The 22,307-nt window shown below is 40.2% G+C and overlaps 1 protein-coding gene across 2 annotated transcripts in view; it reads left to right on the forward strand.

The window, feature by feature from the left end:
• Nucleotides 1-22,307, forward strand: part of FAR2 (fatty acyl-CoA reductase 2) — a 152,586-nt gene that overhangs the window by 124,716 nt on the left and 5,563 nt on the right. For both annotated transcript variants that reach the window (XM_023256890.2, XM_003988531.6), the window contains exons 5-10: nt 10,051-10,228; nt 11,540-11,584; nt 13,763-13,881; nt 14,761-14,828; nt 17,150-17,321; nt 21,224-21,353. In XM_023256890.2, coding sequence (XP_023112658.1) covers nt 10,051-10,228; nt 11,540-11,584; nt 13,763-13,881; nt 14,761-14,828; nt 17,150-17,321; nt 21,224-21,353 — 712 coding nt within the window. The remainder of the gene's footprint in view (nt 1-10,050; nt 10,229-11,539; nt 11,585-13,762; nt 13,882-14,760; nt 14,829-17,149; nt 17,322-21,223; nt 21,354-22,307) is intronic.

Genomic DNA, 22,307 nt, shown 5'->3' on the forward strand with positions numbered 1-22,307 from the left:
ATTGCAAGAGGCACTTGGGAATGCTTTCCGTAGAGGTGGTTTCTCACTTCTTAATGAGCTTGCATGGTCACTAGAAAAAAGTAGAGCAGATAGTATGAAAGTGCAGAAGAAAGTCAGACCTACAGGGGTTCTGCAGCTTTATATCTGTGTGACCTTAAGTAGGTTCCTTGGCCTCTCTGAGCCTTAGTTCCTTCATTTGCGAAGTGGGGCTAACAACAATGCCCATCTTGTAGCAATGATGAATTGAGTTCTATGAAGCAGTTGCACTAGAGTGTTGAATAGCAGTTAATCGGTTAATAAAGAAGAACTAATAGGTAAGCAGAAATCCTCCCAGATCTGGTAGAAATTGCCCGTCTTTTGGTCTATTAGGCCCAGATACACTTTCCTTATTGTCCTATTGAGAAGGAAAAATAGCATTTGTCTCTTCTTGCCTGCTAATAGGAACCACTTTCTTCTTAGGACGTGACCATGGTCTCAGAATAAGTACATTTTTGTTTTCTGTGTCTTCTTTATTCTGTCCAGTTTACCAAGTTTACCTTGTTTAAAAAACAAAACAAACAAACTCTGCAAAAAAAAAGTAATACATCAGAGAAAATAGACTATTTCACAGTGAAGTTGGTCAGATTTTAATTTCATATAATACTGGTATTTCTATTTAAGATATACTTTTTAAAATGAAGCTTAGCTAAATCAAGAGTTCATTCCCTTCAGGGCAAACATTTTTATCTCCTACAGCTCTGAGAATAGATATTTTTACCTGTCATTTTAAAATATCCAGGACAAAGAAGAATGAAAGTCATCTAAAGGACCCGGAGGTTACCTAAAGTCACTAATAAGCGATGATTTGCTTAACTGGTGCAAAGGAACCTTCTGAGTCCAGAGCTTGTCGGGATGGCTGGAGAAAAGATGCTCCGACACCCAGAGTCGGTATCTGAGAGCAGTGTTTTCGGACAGAATCGAATTGTCTGTCAGTCAGCTGCCCTCTACAGTGCTGTCTCTTGTTAAACGTGGTGCTTACGTATTTGCTGCACCCAGGAAAGGGGCAGACCTGCTTTGATTCCAGACTCGACTGCTGAGACTCCAGAGGCCCACTCCACTGTTGACCTGTCCAGGCCCCTGACAGATCACAGCACGATGTGAGGCAGCACTGAAAGTCTCGGAGAGTTTGCCAGAGAAAAGAGATAGGGAATGAGATTCAGTTCCTCCCCAGAAAGGGGCTCCTCCAGGTGCTCCATAGCACTTCCTCCCTCCCAAGCTGTGTCCAGACACTTTATACCCCTAGATTTTATTTTTTTTTAATTTTTTTAACGTTTATTTATTTTTGAGACAGAGAGAGCAGAGCATGAACGGGGGAGGGTCAGAGAGAGAGGGAGAGACAGGATCTGAAACAGACTCCAGACTCTGAGCAGTCAGCACAGAGCCCGACGCGGGGCTTGAACTCACAGACCGCGAGATCACGACCTGAGCCGAAGTCAGACGCTTAACCGACTGAGCCACCCAGGCGCCCCTATAACCCTAGATTTTAAACAAGAATAAACTCATCTCCCAGAAGAGGAGTTGATTTATCTTCAGGTGTTCAGCACTTTCCATCCTTCCCCACTATCCATCCCCTGGTAAAGGCAGGTAATTGCTACCTGATTTATGATCAAACTGTAATTGACATTTGTACAAAATTTATGTCTCTCTGTCATATAATGCTCTCCAAGGTGTATAATTATTCTTAAAAATAGGCAGCCAAACAGAACTAAAAATGAAATAACTTTTGTCTCCACAGAGTACATTTTGCATGCACTTAAGGAACCAAGGTTTGTTTTTTTGTTTGTGTGTTTGTTTTTTAAACAGGGAAAAGTCATAAGCGCACGTGATTCACTCACAGTGTTACATTCAGGACCACATTCCACCATCATCTCCGGCAGCCCTCCCTTGCCACATTGAAGTAGTCTGTCCTCTCCCTCATACCTCTCTGCCTTGGCTCGTGACGGTTCTGTTTCTGGACACTACTTGCACCTCTGCTTCCCTGGTTAATTCCTACTCAGACATCAGAGCTCTCCCCTGGAAGCCATTGCACTGAGGCGGCCTCCTCTGGAGTTGCCGTCGTCCCCCGTGTCCATCTTTATCATTGCTCTTACAAGGGTTATTCTAAATAGCTGGTTATTTATCTGTGTTCTCTCTTGTGCAGTGAGTTTCGCAAAGGAAGAGAATGTCTCTTGTTTCTTCTTGCTTTCATTGCCAGCTCTTGGTAGGGACTCAAATATTTGCTGAATGAAATGAAATTTTGTTGATGGAATGAGATGACCATTTTCACACTGTCCTGGCTGACGTTTGTTTGCTTGTTTGCTCGTTTAGACAAACGTGAGAATAGATGGCAGAATTCCATAGCAAGCTTATATTTGGGGATGTGAAGTCCTATGTGTAAAACACCTGTATGCCCATATCTTATCCCTATTTCTGACAGCCCATTTTTTCTTCTTTTTAAAAAATGTTTCTTTATTTTGAGAGAGAGAGATAGTGCAAGTGTGTGCAAGCAGGGGAGGGGCAGAGGGAGATGGGGAGAATCTTAAGCAGGCTCCACGCTCAGCACAGAGGACATCGCGGGGCTGTATCTCATGACCTTGAGATCATGATCTGAGCTGAAACCAAGAGGTGGATGCTTAACTGACTGAGCTACCCAGGCACCCCAGCCACATTTGAATAATAACTGAAATTAGGAGTTAATGCTTCTTATTAGTATGACAAACATGGCCATTAATCAGCATTAAACAATGGGCTGTTCTCTCTCTTCTACCTGCCGGTGTCCTCTGCCCTTGTCCCAACTACCACAGACACTTTGTCATGGAATTGTGCCACCATTCTTACTCATGTCCCTGCCTTTATATTTCTAGCTTCTAAAGTTGGTGGTATTTACCTTTAGAAACTCATGTGCACGACTAGATCAGGGATTGCCAATGAAATTCCAGTTTTCCAGAATAACAGCTTAAGTAGAATTTTTTTTAAGTTTATTTATTTTGAGAGGGAGAGCATACATGAGGGAGTGCTAGCCCCAGGAAGAGGCAGAGAGAGAGGTAGAGAGAATGGGGGAGAGAGGATCCCAAGCAGGCTCTGCACTAATGCGGGGCTTGATCTCACCAACTACGAGATCATGACCTGAGCAGAAATCAAGAGTCGGATGCTTAACCAACCGAGCCACCCAGGTGCCCTTAGAATATTTATTGTAAAAATGCACATGACTGACCAGAAAAGATAGGGCTTTGGAATTGGTGCTTTCCATATTTTTCAGGCCAAGTTACCACCTCGTAGGGGAGACAGAAGAAAAGGATTTTTGCACCTGTATAACAACTTGAAATAACTAGAGTCGGGAACTAGAAAAGTGGATCCATAAATATTTACTGCTTTATATAGCATACTTAAAACAGTCTAGTAAATATGCATTAAGAAGGGAAGGACAGCTATGAATCATCACTGAGCAATTATTTTGAGTAAAGACACTTTAACAGACATTCAGTTCCTGACCACAATATTCTAGGGTTGGTATTATCATTATTGCTGTACTAATAAAGGAACAAAAGCTCAGAAAGGCTAAGTAACTCTTCAGAAGTCTCTCAGCTAATAAGTCACAGAGACACCATTTTTCTCCATGGCCACATGATTCTGGTCACATGGCTGCAGTCTTTTCGGTACACCCACATATTTGGCAGTGTAAGAGATTAAAAGGTGCTTTCTTAAAATATAGACCGTGTTCTCATGGAGCTCATAATAAAACACAAGACAAAACAGGGTAGAATTATATATGGAGTGTGGTAGAGGAAGTGGGACATATTAAGTTTGATGGAGTTGGCGGAGGTAGAAAGACTCTGTAAACACAGGCAGGCATAGGACACAGACTTGGAAGAGGAGGGCACATACCAGGCATGGCCACTGGAGCAGGAAAACCGGGCGCATGTTTGGGATATGGCTGTCAGTCCACTTCGGCCGCACGTGTGTTACATGTAGGGAAGCTGCTAGAGGTCAAGCTGGGAAGATGTCTGGGGCCATACTGAGATTTTGAGTACCATGTAGAGGATTGTACTTAATTCTGTAGGCATTGGGGATACACCGAAGGAAGGTCGTGTGTGTGTGTGTGTGTGTGTGTGTGTGTGTGTGTGTGTGGACTGGGGTGGCTTTGGTTATTTGTTCCATTTTGTTTTAATCAAAAAAAGACTTTGATGAAAGTGGGCTTTAGGCACATTAATATGGTCATGGGGGGCAGGGGGATAGGTCCACATGGGCAGTCACCAAAGGCAGGGAGAGCCATCACTGGCCATGGAGAGGGGAGGAGAGGGGTCCTAGGACTGGAGAGGGGCAACAGATATAAAAAAACACCCCTGTATCTGGGGAGAGAAAAACCAATAGGACATGGCAACTGCTTCACACATGTGCTTGCACATGCCTGCCGGGTCAACCATCAGATCCGGACACCCACATCTGTCACGGCTTCTGTCTCCGGTGCCAGGGATTTAATTCTCTTAAAGTTCAATTCTACTGAAATTTTTACTCCAAGAAGCAATGCCTTTTCGAAACCTAATACCAAATCATTCAAGTCTTAAACTTGTGGAGCGGTGCTCTTTTAAATTGGCGATTTCCCACTTTGCCTGACCCTAAGACTCACCACTCCACTTGTTAAAAACAAAGATTATCAAACTGTCACCCCTAAAGACTGATTTAGTGGTTGTAAGATGGTACCCAGGGATCTGAACTTCTGTCAGAGGCCCCACGTAAGTTTTACCGGTGAGCAGGCAAGTTTGGGAAATCATGCCTCGGAGTGCTTTTGCATTCAACAGCTCCATTGGACATGGGGTCAGTCATGTTCCAGCCATCAAATCACCTCTGCTCCCCTACTCTCCTCACTTTGTCTTTCAATTCCTAGATGCTTTACTTGATGACAGGTTCCAGATAGATTTGTACCTACTAAACATCACACTCTTGGGGCGCCTGGGTGGCGCAGTCGGTTAAGCGTCCGACTTCAGCCAGGTCACGATCTCGCGGTCCGTGAGTTCGAGCCCCGCGTCGGGCTCTGGGCTGATGGCTCAGAGCCTGGAGCCTGTTTCTGATTCTGTGTCTCCCTCTCTCTCTGCCCCTCCCCCCATTCATGCTCTGTCTCTCTCTATCCCAAAAATAAATAAAAAACGTTGAAAAAAAAAATTAAAAAAAAAAAATCACACTCTTGAAGTCACCTGGCCTCTAGAAGCACAGCTAATCTGCCATGTGCTTTTTGATCAGACACTGACAGCAATCAGCTGTGACAAATATGAAGGGAAGTCAGAGGTCGGAAAGTAGTTTTAGAAAGTTTATTCCAGGGAAAAGGAAAACACTAATTTTGATATTTGTGGGTTTATTGTCAGGATTGCATGGCCTTATGATGGCATCTAAGCAGCTGACCAAAAAAAAAAAAAAAAATCCCTGCAAATTCTGTGTAGTTTTAATGTTACCGGGCTTTAAATACAAACCAGAGCAGGGTTACACTGTTTCCTAAACAAAATGAATACTTTTCATATTATCCGACCACTGGAGGCCAGAATAGGTACTCAGGAAAAGTTTAGCGGGAAATGCGGAGGCCAGTTCACCAGGAGCATTAGGCACAGATATACCCGTCTCCCCAGTAAAAAGTTTACATTTACTCTGAAGCCAACTCTGCCAAGTTGAAGTTGGTCGACATTTAGCCTTTCAGCTCTTCAACACTTTTCATCACTGCCAACTGGAATTTTTAACTCCCAATTTTGCTTCCTACCCTACAAATCCGTCTCCTTTCTTCCCTTCCCACACCTCCTTCTGTGTTCACTCGTTCTCTCTTATCATCGTCCATCTCAGCTCCCCAAACACTATGCAGAACACACACTGGCCAATCAAGACTGCCATGTGGGGAGAGCCCTCATTGACTGAATAAGGTACCTGGAAGCAGAAGGGGACTGGATACAGGGAGAAGAAACAAAATCCCTGCTCTCTTGGACTCCTTAGAAAGTGGGGAAACTGACACATGAGCAAGTGCATACAGAATGACAGTTGCGATGATCAAGGGAAGAACATAATTCAGATGAGGGGGAGAAGGAACGTCACCAGGAGGCAACAGACAGCTTCACCTGATACACCATTGTCTTGCCCTGCTTGTTGCGAAAGAAACCTAGGAGGAAAGATGCACATTCCTCTTGCTCTTTCACTTGGTAAATACATCAGTCGTGAAATTACTGAGAGTAGGAGGAAGCTTCAATAAATCTCAAGCCCCGCAAAAGATAGTAATATTTAGAGGAAATTGTATGTACGTTGCTTTCTGAGAATCAATAGCCTTTTGCTTCTTTTGAAGCAAATTTAAGTAGATGTTTATCGGGGCGCCTGGGTGGTTCAGTCGGTTAAGTGTCCAACTTCGGCTCATCATGACCTCACGGTTTGTGAGTCTGAGCCCTGCGTGGGGCTCTGTGCTGACAGCTCAGAGCCTGGAGCCTGCTTCCGATTCTGTGTCTCTCTCTCTCTCTCTCTGCCCCTGCCCGGTTCTCACTCTGTCTCTCTCTCAAAAATAAACATTAGAAACAAAATTAAGTAGAAGTTTATCTATTTTTTAAAGTTTTTTTTAAGTTTATTTACTTTGAGAAAGAGAGAGAAAGTGGGGGAGGAGCAGAAAGAGAGGGAGAGGAAGAGAATCCCATACAGGCTGTGCACTAGCAGCCTGGAGCCTGACAGGGCTTGAACTCATGAACTGCGAGATTGTGAACTGAGCTGAAATCAAGAGTCGGATGCTCAACCTACTGAGCCAGCCAAGCAACCCAGCAATTTAAGTAGAAGTTTAGAATCTAGGCCCTATGGGGTCAAAACATCTTAGGTACACTGAAGAGCATTTGGTTAATTTTAGAAATGTACTTTTATTTATAGAGTGTCTTTTTTTTCCCATGCTGTCTTATTTACTATTTTAAAAACAAATTGAGAACAACCAGCAGCAAATCAGATTTTGGTAAAAAAGAGCATGAACTGATTATATGTCCCCAAAAGGGTATCACACAATATATATGTGTGTTTGTTACATCAGTGTCCACTTTGAACTCAGGAAGTACCTGGATAAGTGAGGGACTGTTTGGTTGTATTAGAAAAGGTATTTTGGGGGGCGCCTGGGTGGCTCAGTCGGTTGGGCGTCCGACTTCGGCTCAGGTCATGATCTCACAGCTTGTGGGTTCAAGCCCCACATCGGGCTCTGTGCTGACAGCTCAGAGCCTGGAGCGTGTTTCAGATTCTGTGTCTCCCTCCCTCTCTTCCTTTTCCCTACTCACGCTCTGTCTCTCTCTGTGTGAAAAATAAATAAACATTAAAAAAAATTAGAAAAGGTATTTTGGGGCGCCTGGGTGGCTCAGTCATTTAAGCATCTGACTTCAGCTCAGGTCATGATCTCAGGGTTCATGAGTTCAAGCCCCGTGTCAGGCTCTCTGCTGTCGGTCAGCTCAGAGCCTGCTTCAGATCCTCTGTACCCCTAGCTCTCTGCCCCTCCCCCACTTATACAGTCTCGCGCTCTCTCTTCTAAGTAAACATTTAAAAAATACTTCAAAATTAAACAGAAAAGTTATTTTATTATTTTTTAGGTTTATTTATATTGAGAGAGCGAGAAAGAGAGAACTAGCAGGGGAGGGGCAGAGAGAGAGAGAGAAAGAGGGAATCCCAAGCAGGCTCTGTACTGTCAGTCCAGAGTCTGGCACGAGGCTCCATCTCATGAACCGTGAGATCATGACCTGAGCCGGAATCAAGAGTCAGATGCTTAACTGACTGAGGCACCCAGGCGCCCAAGAAAAGGTATTTCAAAACCAACTATTACCACTGTAGACACATGCTCCTTGGTTGTTGTCCCCAAAATCAACATGTCTTTGGTTTCTTGGCTCCTTTGTTTTATCAAATGGCTTTAAGTGCAGTTGCAAATATTCCTGTTCGTTCTCATGATATCCCAAGAGTTTAGAACAGATGAAATTATTGCCATTTTTCACAAGTAAAAAGATCGATACTATAGAATAGAAAATGATATTATGGAACACAGGCAGAGCTATGACTAGTAGAGGGAGGGCATTTACAGGGCACTGCAACTTCTGCAGTTGTATTCTTAGAAACCTACACAACCAGCACTTTCGCAGATAAGCTAACTCACCAAAGCCTCCAAGTATTACCCTTGCCGTGCACACTAACATCAGTGACAACAGCTGGTGCCAGCCATGTGACGTATAATCCTAGTTCATGGCCGGGTTCTGATTTTTCATAGATTTTTTTCTTTACAACCTTCTTGAAATCAGGCTGTATTTCCTCCAACACAGTTTTTGAAGCCTCTGTATGTTTGCAGGTGAAACAAAAGGGTCTTAGGTCAGTTAACCCCCTGTTGACCATCAAATAAGATGAGGTAAAGGTAACATTAATATAAAATGGAGAGGTGCCTGCATCATCCCACAGGCTTTAGCCCAACCATCAGGTGGCTATATAATTGGAAAATCTTATGGTTTTCTAAGTATTTGGAGTTGTTTTTATTCTGGGAACTTCTCGACTTTTGCCTATTTAATTTAAATCAAAAGGCATTTGAGTAACTAGCAAACACTCAGCACTAATAGCAGCAAAGCAAGGAAAACCAAAAACATTACAGACACTCCAATATCCAATGAGAGGTGTTAAAATTGAGAGTTGTTTTTCTGAAGTATTGGCATAAGCACATCTTAAATGCTCAATAATTTGTCATGGGAGCAAAGCGGTAACAGCTAAGATTTCCCTATAATCAAAATAGTATGACTGAGCTCAGTCCTTTAAGATAGGAATAAATGTACCAAACACATGGATTATAAAAATCACACTAGCATATTTAGGTAGCCTAATTTTTTTTAAGTGTACTTATTTTGAGAGAGAGCAACAGCAGAGGGGCAGAGAGGGAGAGAGAGAGTCCCAACCAGCTCAGCCCAATGCGAGGCTCCATCTCATGACCCATCATAACCTGAGCCGATACCAAGAGTCGGATGCTTAACCGGCTGAGCCACTCAGACACCCCTTAGGTAGCCTAATTTTTTAAACTGTATTATATCAAATGTTTAACCAAATAGACCTTCCAATTAAGAGAAACGTTAAATATTTAATTGATGATTTTATTGCTTTCTCTGAGAAGCACAGATAGACTTTGGGATTATCAAAATAGTTCTGACATCTTTAAAAAAGAGATTAGGCTGATATCATGGTAACTCAGTTATTCATGATACTTGTCTTTCTGTAAGTACAGGTATTCAATAATCACTCTGTTAAAGTGGCTTCAGCGTACTATAATCACTCCACTTGACAGACTATTCATAGTTACTAGAGCACTTCAAAATTCATGCAAAATCTCTGGAAATAATTATCAAGCTATTACCATAGACTGCAAATAGAGCTCCAAAATGCATTTCATAGATTTGCTAAAACACATTGTAAGTCTGCCAAATGTAGTTGCTTTTATTTGTTAAGGCACTGAACAGAATTTTAAAAGCAAAAAGCTGAAGGTTGCAAGATCAGTGCACTCGGTGTTAATTGGACAACACTGAATGAGCGGGGCTGCCACGGAAGCACCCTGGATGCGAGCCTCTCAACTCTGTGAATACAGAACGTGCCATGCTCCTGGGGGGTGACTGGAGCTCACAAATGTGCTCCTGGATGTACTTGTGAACCGGTTGGAGAGGAAGTAATTGGTGATAATTAGAGATCAAACATAATAAAGCTGTAGATTGCATCGCTGCTGAATTTATCGATCTGAGTGGGAGGAAGCAGGATTCAACTGATAGGATTGGGCTTAGCAGTGCAGAGCAAAGAGTTCATTCAGCGCACAGGATTTGGATACCCACTCAACTTGGATATCCTGCAACTGTTCTGAACTCTAGAACTCAAGCGAGAAATGGAAAGTGTTGTTGGATTGTGTCTCACAGGGTCTTGTTTTGGGGAACTTTTCTTTTTCTTTCTTTCTTCTTTCTTTTTGTTTTCTTTCTTTTTTTGGTTTATTGTCTAACACATGTTGCTAGAATTCTTTTGTACTCTGACTACCCTCAGGTGGTTAGACGATGCTATTATTGATGAGATCACACCCAAGCTGATTGGGGATCGGCCCAATACTTACACATACACCAAGGCCTTGGGAGAAATGGTGGTGCAACAAGAGAGTGGGAACCTAAACATTGCCATCATAAGGCCGTCCATTGTGGGAGCAACCTGGCAGGAGCCTTTCCCGGTAAGCCCACTCACCTGGATTCCAGATTCCTTGCTTTGCTTCCAAACTAGCATCCTTCTCACCCAATTACTTTCTGATGTTTTCTCCCTCTCTCTCTCTGCCTCTCTCTTCTCAGAATATGTAGCTGAGTGCAGCAAATCGAACATGAACCCATTGTACTAGGACAAAATTCCATGTTTGGTTCAAGATCTGTCCAGCATGATGCTCCTCTGGGAGCCAAACTTGGCTGGAGATCTTAAATTCACTTCTTGTTAACCCTAGTGTGAAAATTCCATGGGAGATAGTTTTAGTTCTTGGCTTTCCCTCTATAGTTTAAATATACCAGAATGTTCTTGATGGCCAAACTGGTAGTATTACAACTGCCAGGGCAAATAAGAATCACAAAGTTCACAGAAGGTTCTCAGGGTAGGAATAATTTTTGTGTCTGTATACTGCAATATCCTTTTGAAAGTACACTAAATTATAGCATCTTTTTTGAAGCAATTTTGTGAAGCTTTAGGGCCCCCCAAATTTGAGCTGTAGTACTTACTGACAATGGAGCCTTCTAAGTGGTCTCATCTATAAAACTGGGCTAATACTGTTTTAGCCCAATACTGGACCCACTTTGGAGAGTCAACCAAATGAGACAATGTATGAGGAGTGTTTGTTTAGTGTAGTGCCTGGTCCCTAGTAGAAGACTCAACAATCCCTTCATCTTCTCTTTTCTGTCTCCTCTGCTATTTTCCACACACACTTTGACTTTTACATGTAAAGAAACAGACAGAATAAGGTCAACTGACTTGCTTTTAGGGCTTAGGAGACAAACTCAGAAAGACATTTTCCTCTAACTGCTCCTGAGCATATTCTCCGTTAACATCTCTAAGCAAGCTAATACAAGTGGAGTTTGGACACATGACTTCTCATTTTTGAGAACTGGATAATTCCTACAAATCATGTTTGATTTGTAGTGTTCCCCTGGAGAATTAAAATCAGGACTGAGGTGGAGAAAAATGATGGTTAATAAATGGATTGGCAGGTTATGATATTAAGACAAGGTGCAATTTAGCCTGTAAGAGGTCATAAAACAATTTGAAATTCTCCATGACTCCTCCAGAATGCTGGCAGAATCTTAATTCTTGCACAAGTGCAGAAATATCCAGGGCTTTGCCACTGATCTTTGTTTCTGGTCTTAGAAAAACTGGCTTAGACTATTCTATCAGCCAGGGTCTCAGTGCTCTTTTTTGAAATTTATTAAGATCAGACTGCAGATGTTACAGATATATTATGATTTTCTGACATGTGTAACCAATAGAGATCTTTTTTTTCTTTTAGGGTTGGGTTGATAACTTAAATGGACCTAGTGGACTCATTATTGCGGTATGTATAACACTGTAGAAACAACTACTTGAAATGTAGTGGAGGAATGGTAAGGAAATGCTTAGTGTTGCTTTGGCTTCATTGATCCAAAACCATAAATGTTACTTTATTATTATCGAAGCAACTTAATCTCAGTTTTGCTGACTGGAAAATAGAGGCAGGATGAAATTACTTCTATTGTTTGTAGATTTTATTATCAGGAAAACAGAGGTCCTGTGACATCAATTACGATTTAGGAGTTATTTTTGGAAAAATCTGAGCATCAAGGACCATGTCTGTATTTCCCTTTGATTACCACAAGATGGGAGTGTTTCCTCCTTTTTGCTCTTTATTAATAGTTTGAATTAGTACACCAAAGGGGATGCAATAAACGTCACATTCCCAAAGATTAAATTTTTTATTATAATACACTTATAAGAGTTTGTGTGTGGATAGAAATTTTATGTATGTATATATATATATATATATATATATACACACATAATATGTATGTGTATATATATATATACATGTATATATGTATATATGTGTGTGTATATATACATATATGTATGTGTATATACATATATGTATATATACATATATGTATGTATATATGTATGTATATATATACATACATCAATAACTGGTGCTCAACAGATACAAGAAAGAGAACCACCCACTGGAGCAAATTTTTCACATGTAAAAATTGATGACTTTAGTAAATACTTTTCACCAATGATCCTCTCACAGACAAGTAGAAATGTCAGTGGTGCCTGTAAGTCATCATCAGTGGGTTTCTCCCTGCATTGAAGGCTGATGTGGTTGACATGAGCCGTGACCTAGTTCACAGTTCACGCTGAAACACTGTAAGACCAGAACCATTACTCTACTCTTTAGGACAATGAATAGGAATTCAATTCTCTCCCTGAATTTAAATCTTATTAGAAACCTCATGCTTCAGGTTATTTCTGTTCTTCTCAGAGCTAGATCCAACGTGAACTAACATATAAGAGAGTGAATTGTGACTACCTGTCAAAGACAGGGACAGTGAACTTCCTTCTGATTTATTTTTCTAGCAGCCCCTCTCTTTTTGTTCTCTACCTGTCTTCAATTCTCTCTTCTTTAAAGCTTAGTTGGGGTGAATATTTGGTAACTTAGAACATAATTATTTTAACATGACCCTAAAATGAATTTCTTTATATTATTTATAAATCATATTTATTCTGATTTTCTACATTTTTTAAAACTGATTTCTTACATCCAAAGGAAGGGGAATCAGTTACAAGAAAATAAAAATGAGGAACTTAAGAAAATGCTAACCATTGCAAATCGATGCTAGAAATATGCAGGGTATCAATAACTTCATAAAATCAAGAAACATGACTATTTATTAACTGACTTATTTGTTGGCATGACTTATTTATTAATGTTAATAATTCCCAATTCTTACATCTACATAAGATCAGTGATCTGTGAACTAAGATACTTAACACTTAACAAGAAGTGGTGGCCCTTTCCTAAGTAATAAAAAAGTTTTTGTGGAATGGTAGAACTTTATTAATTTTTTTAAAAAGTTTATTTATTTTGAGGAGGGGGAGAAGGGGCAGAGAGAGAGAGAGAGAGAGAGAGAGAGAGAGAGAGAATCCCAAGCAGGCTCCACAGTGTCAGCACAGAGCCTGATGCAGGGCTCGAACTCACGAACCATGAGATCATGACTTGAGCCAAAAACCAAGAGTTGGATGCTTCACCAACTGAGCCACCCAGGTGCCCCTAATTTTTAAAAGTGTTTCTTAAACCTTTAGTGTCTACTCTTGTTTGTAAGCTACTAGGCACTAGCAGAAAATGACATCATTTAAGAAATGGTAAACTAGTAATAGCGGGAAATTTGGGAAACCTTAATTCTTAAAATATCTCATGGATTATTAAATGTGAAAAAACTGTTGGTGTTTATTAACTAGATATACTAACCTCTCACAAATCTGAGGAACTCCACTCTCTAAAGGGACCTGCGGACTACTATGGAAATGCTGGCATTTGAGGCGAACTTGGCTGGGGGGTTGGGTAGGCTGAGAAAAGTCAGCCTTGGCACCATAACCCAGTCAGCAGCGAGTCAGTGCTAACTGTTGTAACTAGCGGTATTAGTATTAGCCCCAATTATTACTTAAAACCTATTTTATGTTCTTTTTTCCTGTGCAGGCCGGGAAAGGGTTTCTCCGGTCCATAAGAGCTACTCCGATGGCAGTGGCAGATTTAATTCCAGTTGATACAGTTGTCAATCTCACCTTGGCCGTAGGATGGTACACAGCAGTTCACAGGTGTGCATGCATAAGCCAGCTTGCAGAGCTTTGACGAGGAGGAGTGTGAATATGTTAGGCTTATTGTATGCATTTGATTGCAGAAGACCCCAAATGTGAAAGAGGATTTGTTTTAATATTTTACAGAGTTTCAAATATGCCATCATGTATGCATGGAGGTGTTTTATAAATACTGATGTGTATTTTGATCATAAAGTAACAAACTCTTTCAATCCTTTAACCATAAAATTGATAACCAAAAAGAGTTTTTCCTCCTATTTGGTAATTTAAAATACAGCTTCCTTTTTCAAGGCAAAGGAGATAAAAGTGGGTGAAATGAGGGCATCTTTTATATTTTATAGAACTGCTCACTTCCTGATAAATGCCAAAATCTCAGATCACCATATGGGGGCTATTTCCTAGTACCAAAAACAAAAACAAACAAACAAACAAAAAAAACACCACGGTTGTTTATATATTTGGCTTTGATAATAAATGACAAACAGAATTAAAATTTTCTTATTTGAAGTCAGCCATTTAGATGTTTTTCAATCCAGCAGGGCTTAACTGGATTTAGGAGAAAACATAGCCTATATTTTGCCCAGTAACCATGTCCAGAATTAAGGAATGTGACCCGCTTTCTCATTGTCATGGTACCTCCATTTGCTGCTTAAATACATCAACCTTTGTGAGCTCTCTGTGTGCACATGCTCAAACACCCATATTTCCCTAGTCTTCTTCCATTTTGCTTTTTTACCCAAAGAAGGAACAAAAGATGGAAGTGTTGCTTTCATTATGGAAACTACTGAAACAATCTTGTTTAAATGTTATTTTTCCTTATATTTTTTCCATTAGTCTTTCATTTAGTTGTATTTATTTAATTTTTATTTCATTTTTCAGACCTAAGTCAACATTAATCTACCACTGTACGTCTGGTAACTTCAATCCTTGTAACTGGGGCAAAATGGGTAAGTGTCTATAGAGATGTAACTACCTACCTATTAGTGTCTGCCCTCACACTGTGAATGTCTACCACAGGGGTAGGGGGTGGGGATGGACAAAATGTGTTCTGGAGCTTGGAGTCAAATGGGACAAAAAGAAAAAAAATAAGCAAAAAAGATAAAATAATTAGAAATTATAAATGTGTAAGAGTTAACTAGAATGTACTATGGTACATCAAAGGGAGTCAGTGGAATATCTACATGATTGTAAGCAATAAGGGGTTCATTGGCTACAAAGATTTTAAAAATCAAGAAAACTGAGCAAAAGTCAGCAATGATAAGTAATGTCCATGATGAAATATTCCTGCTGGGGCAGCTGCTCCCATGTGCATATCCCTTACCCCCTTGCTCCCTCACTGAGACTGTGAAATGATCAATGACCAAGTAGATTTAGAAAAGTTCAATACTACTAACTTTTGTTACTGAGTCAGCAATACTCTTCATTGATTTATACAGTGAGCCTTACATGTGACCTTGAAAGTATCTTGTTGAAGTAATTAATCCTGCATGTAAAAGAAAATTAGCTAACCAATCTTGTCCTCCTTTGTCAATTTAGGAGTTGTCTTGCAAATATCTGAAACTTTTAGACCATCTAACTTTGTTTAGATACTAGATATAGAAAAAATCAAAGGAACTTCATTTGTTAGAATCTGATTCCCAATTCAGAACACTCTGCTATGCTATTGTTTGCAAAGTTGTTACTTCAGTAAAAATGAAATGATCTACTATCATCAAAGTTCTTCAGATCATATATCCAGTTCTTTAGATCATATATCTAAATAACTCTGAACATATTTGGAAATAAATCTCCTCTACGTCAGTAACAGAATTATGATATCACTTATAAAAGTGGCATTCGTAGAAGCAAACCAGATATCTTAGGCTCTTAAATAAAACATGGAAATTACATTTCTGAAATTTACAAGTCTTCCTCTGTGCTGAAACTTATTATCTCTTATTTATCAAATTATACAATATCACAGTTGAAAGTAATCTTAAAAATAATCTAGTGGCCTTGCTTTATTTTACATATGCGGCCCCGGGAGAATAAAAGATCTATTCAAATTCATATGGAGGCTGGTACCCAAAATAGAAGTAGAAGATGTGTCTCTTGACTCTCCCCAGTGGTCAGTAACCACTTCACTAGTGATTCTTAAAAGTGATTATGACTCCCTCTGGGAGAAGAGTCCAGATTCCTGGGCCAGATATTTCTTGAGAATCTTTTCTGTGTAAGGTATATATATTTTATATAGATTTCCAGGTAATCTTGCTTGAGGAGGACAATAGTCATATCACCATAAGAATTGGTATCATTATAATTGAAAAATGAACTTAGGCATAGCCTTTGAAAATTTTACATACATAAAATAAATATTGAATTTGAATTAGTTTTTTTAAATAATTATTTTACAGCTGTACATTAAAAGTTTTTTAACTAGGTTTTATCTACATAACAATGTAAAAAATTGTGAAAAAAAAGTCTAGAGACAAGAGTGGACGATTGAGTCTGGATATTCCTAGAGAAGCAGAAATATCCAAGTAAAAGACTGGTATTTAAAGTGAACCAATATAAGGGAATCCTGCCTTGATATTCTCTATTTTACTTAAACTTTATGAAGCTTTAAGTAACCCTTTATAGGGGCGCCTGGGTGTCTCAGGTGTCTCAGTCGGTTAAGCGTCCGACTTTGGCTCAGGTCATGATCTCGCGGTTTGTGAGTTTGTGCCCCGCGTTGGGCTCTGTGCTGACAGCTCAGAGCCTGGAGCCTGTTCCGGATTCTGTGTCTCTCTCTCTGCCCCTCCCTCACTCGCTCGCTTGCTCTCTCTCAAAAATAAACATTAAAAATTTTTTTCTAAAAGGTAACCCTTTTTAAAGGTTTAAGTAAAATGTGAAGAAACTTTCCTGATGGTTCTGCAAGTAACAATCCAGCCTAGGAAATAAAGCCTTCAGGTTCTGTCTTGGGGCTTTCAGAATAGACTAGATATCCTTGGAACCAATGATGGATTTAAGTTTTTCTGAACAGTTCTTCACTGTATTGACTAGAACTATTATTTCCCCAAGAAGTTGCTTTTAGTATAAGGTTTCAAGAAAAGGACCCACTTTGTAACCCATTCTCATTCTTTGATTTTTGCAGGTGACCTCTTGCCTGGCATAAATAACCTTAATATTGTCTCAGATTGATTCTTGACTCTACACAGCAAATCATTAGTCTTTATCATTTTGACCCATTGCAACCTCAACTACAGTGGGCTTATATGTGCCTGGACTTAGTGCTCTATTTTTTCCACAGGATTCCAAGTCTTGGCAACCTTTGAAAAAGTCCCATTTGAGAGAGCTTTTAGGAGGCCGAATGCGGACTTCACAACCAATACCATCACAAGCCAGTACTGGAATGCAGTCAGCCACCGAGCCCCTGCCATCATCTACGACTTCTATCTACGGCTCACAGGAAGGAAGCCCAGGTAAGAAGCTGAAGTCAATTGCTTTAAGAGTGTTGCCGCATGGAAAGTTAGGATCCCAAAGTCCTTAGCCCTCCTTTCATCTGGGGATCAAAAGTGATAACTAAATCATACACACACACACACACACACACACACACACACACACGTATGTATATATTTGGGGACAAAACCAAAGCAGTAGTGAGAAGCCCCAGAGGGACTCCTACCTTAAAAATCCTCTATCATAATAATGGAAGTTCAATATTGAAGAACTTGGTGAATTCAGCAAGTAATCATCCACCAAAAGGAAAGCAACTGAGACTCTAAGTCTGGGGTTTTCTAAATTGTTAGGTAATATTAAAATAATGATAACAGCCTCACTTACACACACACACACACACACACACACACACACGGAATGATGTGGGATGATCTCATTTTCATTCTCACAACCCAGAGAGGATATCCTCGGTATGCCAATTTTACAAATAGGATGTAGAAGCTTCGGGGAAGAATTTAAAGTAGACTCCAAGTGACAGAATAAAGATCTGGAGAAACCTGAACCAGATTTACTGCCACCTAGAGGTGAGTAAAGAAATAAAGGGAACAAGGTAGAATGAAATGTGTGGATGCTGAGGCAGCTGTGTCACCATCTAGCTGTGTGACATAGGACGTATCCCTTTCTCTCACTTAAATTCTGTGTCTTGAATATTGTCTCTCAAGAGTCATAATTATAAGCACCAAAGGCAATTGCTGCAAGCAAGAATCAGGAGCATGAATAGCATTGCCTTCTGTTCTAGTCTCTCTACAGGAGGAAGCCTCTCTCAGCATGTTGAATTTCCATCCTTCTTAGCAGTGCAAATGACTAAAACTTAGGCAATGTCACTTTTATCCAAATTTTCAGAGACCCAATTTAGAGCTGATAACTCAATAATCATCAGCTTTTTCTTGAGCAAGGTGAAAAGGAGACATTGTGGCTATGGAGAAAATATTTGCATAGGGCTTTTTTTTATTAGTTATTTTGAGAGCACAGACGCATGTGAGCAGGGAAGGGGCAAAGAGCGAGAATTCCAAGCAGGCTCCGTGCTGTCAGCATGGAGCCTGACATTGGGCTTGAACTCACCAACCTTAGGATCATGATCTGAGCCAAAATCAAGATCGGGTGCTTAACCGACTGAGCCACCCAAGCACCCCATGTATGGGGCTTATTAAATAAAGATGGGAAAAGAAAACCCTATTGTAGGCAGAAATGCTAAAGATTTTAACACAGATCAGGGTTGAAAGAAGACCTGCAGAAAGAGCAAAGTTTCATAAGCAGAAAAGAGAAACAGGAGAAAGGGACCTAATAAAAATCTTTATGAATTTTGTTTGTGAGAAATTAAACTAATATTTGTAGGAAATGGGTAGGTTTGTTTGGTCACAGGTATTTTAGGAAATAATCTTTATGGCAGAAAATGCCAGAATCCTTCGAGACCCTTTCCCTTCCCAGGTGTGTGTGTGTATAATCTTTTACACACTTACAACCATAGACATGCATAGTTTTGCATTGAGGTGTGTGTGTGTATGCAAATCAGGCCTGCAAATTTTCTAACTTTTTTCACTAATGGCCCATGAAAATCAAAGTCATTCTGCCTACTGGTGTCCTTTTAACTCTTCCAAACAATGCGGTCATGAGTATCAGTGCACACGCATTTTTTTAGAACATGCCACTGGGTCTGGAGAGGAAGCTGAGGAGTGTGATTGCTGGATTGGAGGATGTCTCTGAGTTTTGTGACTACTGCCAGGCTGCCCTAAAGGAAGGCTCTGTCAGTTTGACAATTGGCACTATCACATCAGCACATGAGGGTAAAAATTTGTTTTTTCTTACCCTCATCACTACTTTGCCAAAAATCAATCTTTTGAATCGTCAAACTAATGATAATGATTGGCATCTCTTCATTCCTTTGATTTGCAGTCCCGATTGCTGGAGGGGCTGGGCTTTTCTGTGGTCATTGGGCATTCAGTATTTCTCCTGAGTTGTCTGCCTGTTTCTCACCTGTTTTTCTTAGGTTGTCCTTATTAATTTACAGAAACTCCTATGTATGTGTGTAAACTTATATTTATTTTTCCCAAGTCACTTTCTTATCTCATACCTTCGATTATTCAACTTTTTCTAATACAAGGGAACTACATATAGTGTAGGTCTTAATAGCATGGAGTTCAAAGTATAACTTGCAGATTTAAATACTGGCTTCACCAAATTAGCCATATGAGTCCTATCTCTAATACTTAACTGCCTCACCTATAAAAAGGGACAGTTAACATACTTATTTTATACTATTTATATGAGGGCACAGCATATAGCAATCACTATTGTTACTAAAGAAGTTTCAGATTTTTACATGAATCACTCTTTTCCTTTATGGCTTTCACATTTTATGTGTTACGAAGACCTTCTCTACCTAAAAGTAAGAAATGTATTCTTTCTTTAAAAAAATTATGCTGATATAGTTCTGTACATAGGATATCATTGTACAAGGATCATTTTCAAAAATTAAATTTATTAAAATCACATCAATTCCATCAGAATTGTAGAATGGATTCAGATGGTCATTATTAGGTCTGCTATAGCAGAATATCATAGACTGGGAGGCTTACAAAGTAACAGTTTATTTCTCACAGTTCTGGAGACTGGGCAGTGTAAGATCAAGATGCTAGTGGACTCAGCATCTGCTGAGGGCCTGCTTCCTGGTTCCTAGACAGCCATCTCTCTCTCTCTCTCTCGTGTCCTCACTAGCTGGAAAGTCCGAGGGAGAGAGAGAGGCACTAATCACCTCCCAAGTCTTCTCCTCCAAATACTATCACATTGGTGAGAATAGGTTTAAATATATGAATTTGGGGAGGAGGGGCATACAAATAGTCTATAGCAAAAATGTTAGATAATAATAGCTAAATGGAAGGCTACTGTAATGCTGGTACCAGGGAATAATGAGTCTACCCTCTGCCTAAGAATTTCCCATGATACAATGAGAGAAGTCCCTGATAAGTCATTAGGATCTGACCAGAAACAAGACCAAATTCCCAGAACAGTGTAAGTCATTACTGGGTCAACTACAGTAATCACTATTGGCAAAACTGGCCTAAGAGAAATGTTCTACAGGCCAAAGTGATCTGTAGCCAGAAGATCTAGGTTTAAGCGGTAGCTGTGTGAACTTTAAGCTGTTAACCCTTGTGTAAGATTAAGGAAGATAAATAATAATAGATCTTTACTCCCTCACAGATTCCTACTGTGAGGATCAAATAAGATCACATCTGAAAGTTTTTGATAAATTATTGTAAAGTTGAGAAGTTCACACAGCAGAGCTGGTCCAAGTCCTGACCACAGGACTGGAAGATGTGAAGTCATGGGACAGAGTGGTGAGATCATAAAAGCATAAGCTTTTTGAGGGTGGTCAAAACTGGGTTTCAATTTTGCCTTTGACACTTATTATTATCATGGCCACTTCATCTATCTTAAGCTCCTTCTACCCACTCATAAAATGCAGATAAATACCTACCTGACAGATATGAGAATTAGCTGAGGTAGTATTTTTTTCAAAGTATCAGCACTGTGCCACACAGTAGGTGATCACCTAGTTATTTTCCAATATCTGGCTCGGCTTTTAAAATATCTGCCACTTTTGAGAAAGAGAAGGTAGTAAAGAGGAAGAGGAGGAGGTTGTTTGTATTAAAATGCCTAATAGACTCCATTAGTTTCATCCCCTTCCTTTATTCAACAGAGATAATGTGGAAAGAGAAAAAAAGAATCTGTTTCAATGAAGAAATGGGGGCAAGAAGGAAATTCTCTTTTCTCAAAAAATAATGTGTCCTACATCCTATAGAGTAGCATGGAAGCAGCCATCTGTGGTGTGCTGATATTTGCTTCTACCTGATTTTTACCTCAGGATGACAAAGCTCATGAATCGGCTGCTAAGAACAGTGTCCATGCTGGAGTATTTTGTCAACCGGAGTTGGGAATGGAGCACATACAATACGGAAATGCTGATGTCTGAGCTGAGTCCTGAAGACCAGAGAGTGAGTAGAGTCCTGACAACCATTTGACCTGGAAAGCTGATGGATGAAGAAGTTTTAGTTACATACACAGAATTCTTTTTTGTCTTTTCTGGTCTTCCTTCCTTCCCTTTCCTCCCTCCCTTCTTTCTCTCCCTCCCTCCCTTTTTTTTTTTGGCTAAGAAAATCCATCAGTATTATTGACACAATGCAGGAAATAAGTTAATGTAGATAAGAGTCCTGGGTTCTCAACTTTGATTAGATCCTCCTGCTATCCTGCAGTCACATTTCACATATTTCACTTCCATTCCTGTTCACCCTTGGTTTGTCCTCAGCAAATCCTCAGTACCTCTGTATTTTCCCTAAACCCACAGCATAGGACTTCAATGAGAAATCACAATTTCATTCCTCATAAACTCACCCACTGCTCTTGTTAAATCAAGATCATTCTGCATCTCCAAAGCTACAGTTCTTTCCTTCCTTTTTATTATTTTTAAGGTTTATTTTTTTAATTTTTAATGTTTATTTTTGAGGGAGAGACAGAGTGCAAGTAGAGGTGGGGAAGAGAGAGAGAGGGAGACACAGAATCCAAAGCAGGCTCTAGGCTCTGAGCTGTTAGCACAGAGCCTGACATGGGGCTTGAACCCACGAGCCATGAGATCATGACCTGAGCTGAAGTCTGATGCTTAACTGACTGAGCCACCCAGGGGCCTCTGTTTATTTTTCAGTGTGTGTGCAAGCAGGGGAGGGACAGAGAGAGAAGGGGGAAGAGAGAACCCCAAGCAGGCTCCACACTGCCAGTGCAGAGCCTGACACAGGGCTCAATCCCGCGAACCTCAAGATCATGACCTGAGCCAAAATCAAGAGTTGGACACTTAGCTGACTGAGCCACCCAGGCATCCCTCTTTCCTACTTTTTAAAGCTAACCCCAACTCTTATGAGCATCCCACTAAGACCTCCCTCCATCAGTACTGCCTT

This window comes from Felis catus, chromosome B4, assembly GCF_018350175.1.
Source record: "Felis catus isolate Fca126 chromosome B4, F.catus_Fca126_mat1.0, whole genome shotgun sequence".
Lineage (NCBI taxonomy): Eukaryota > Metazoa > Chordata > Mammalia > Carnivora > Felidae > Felis > Felis catus.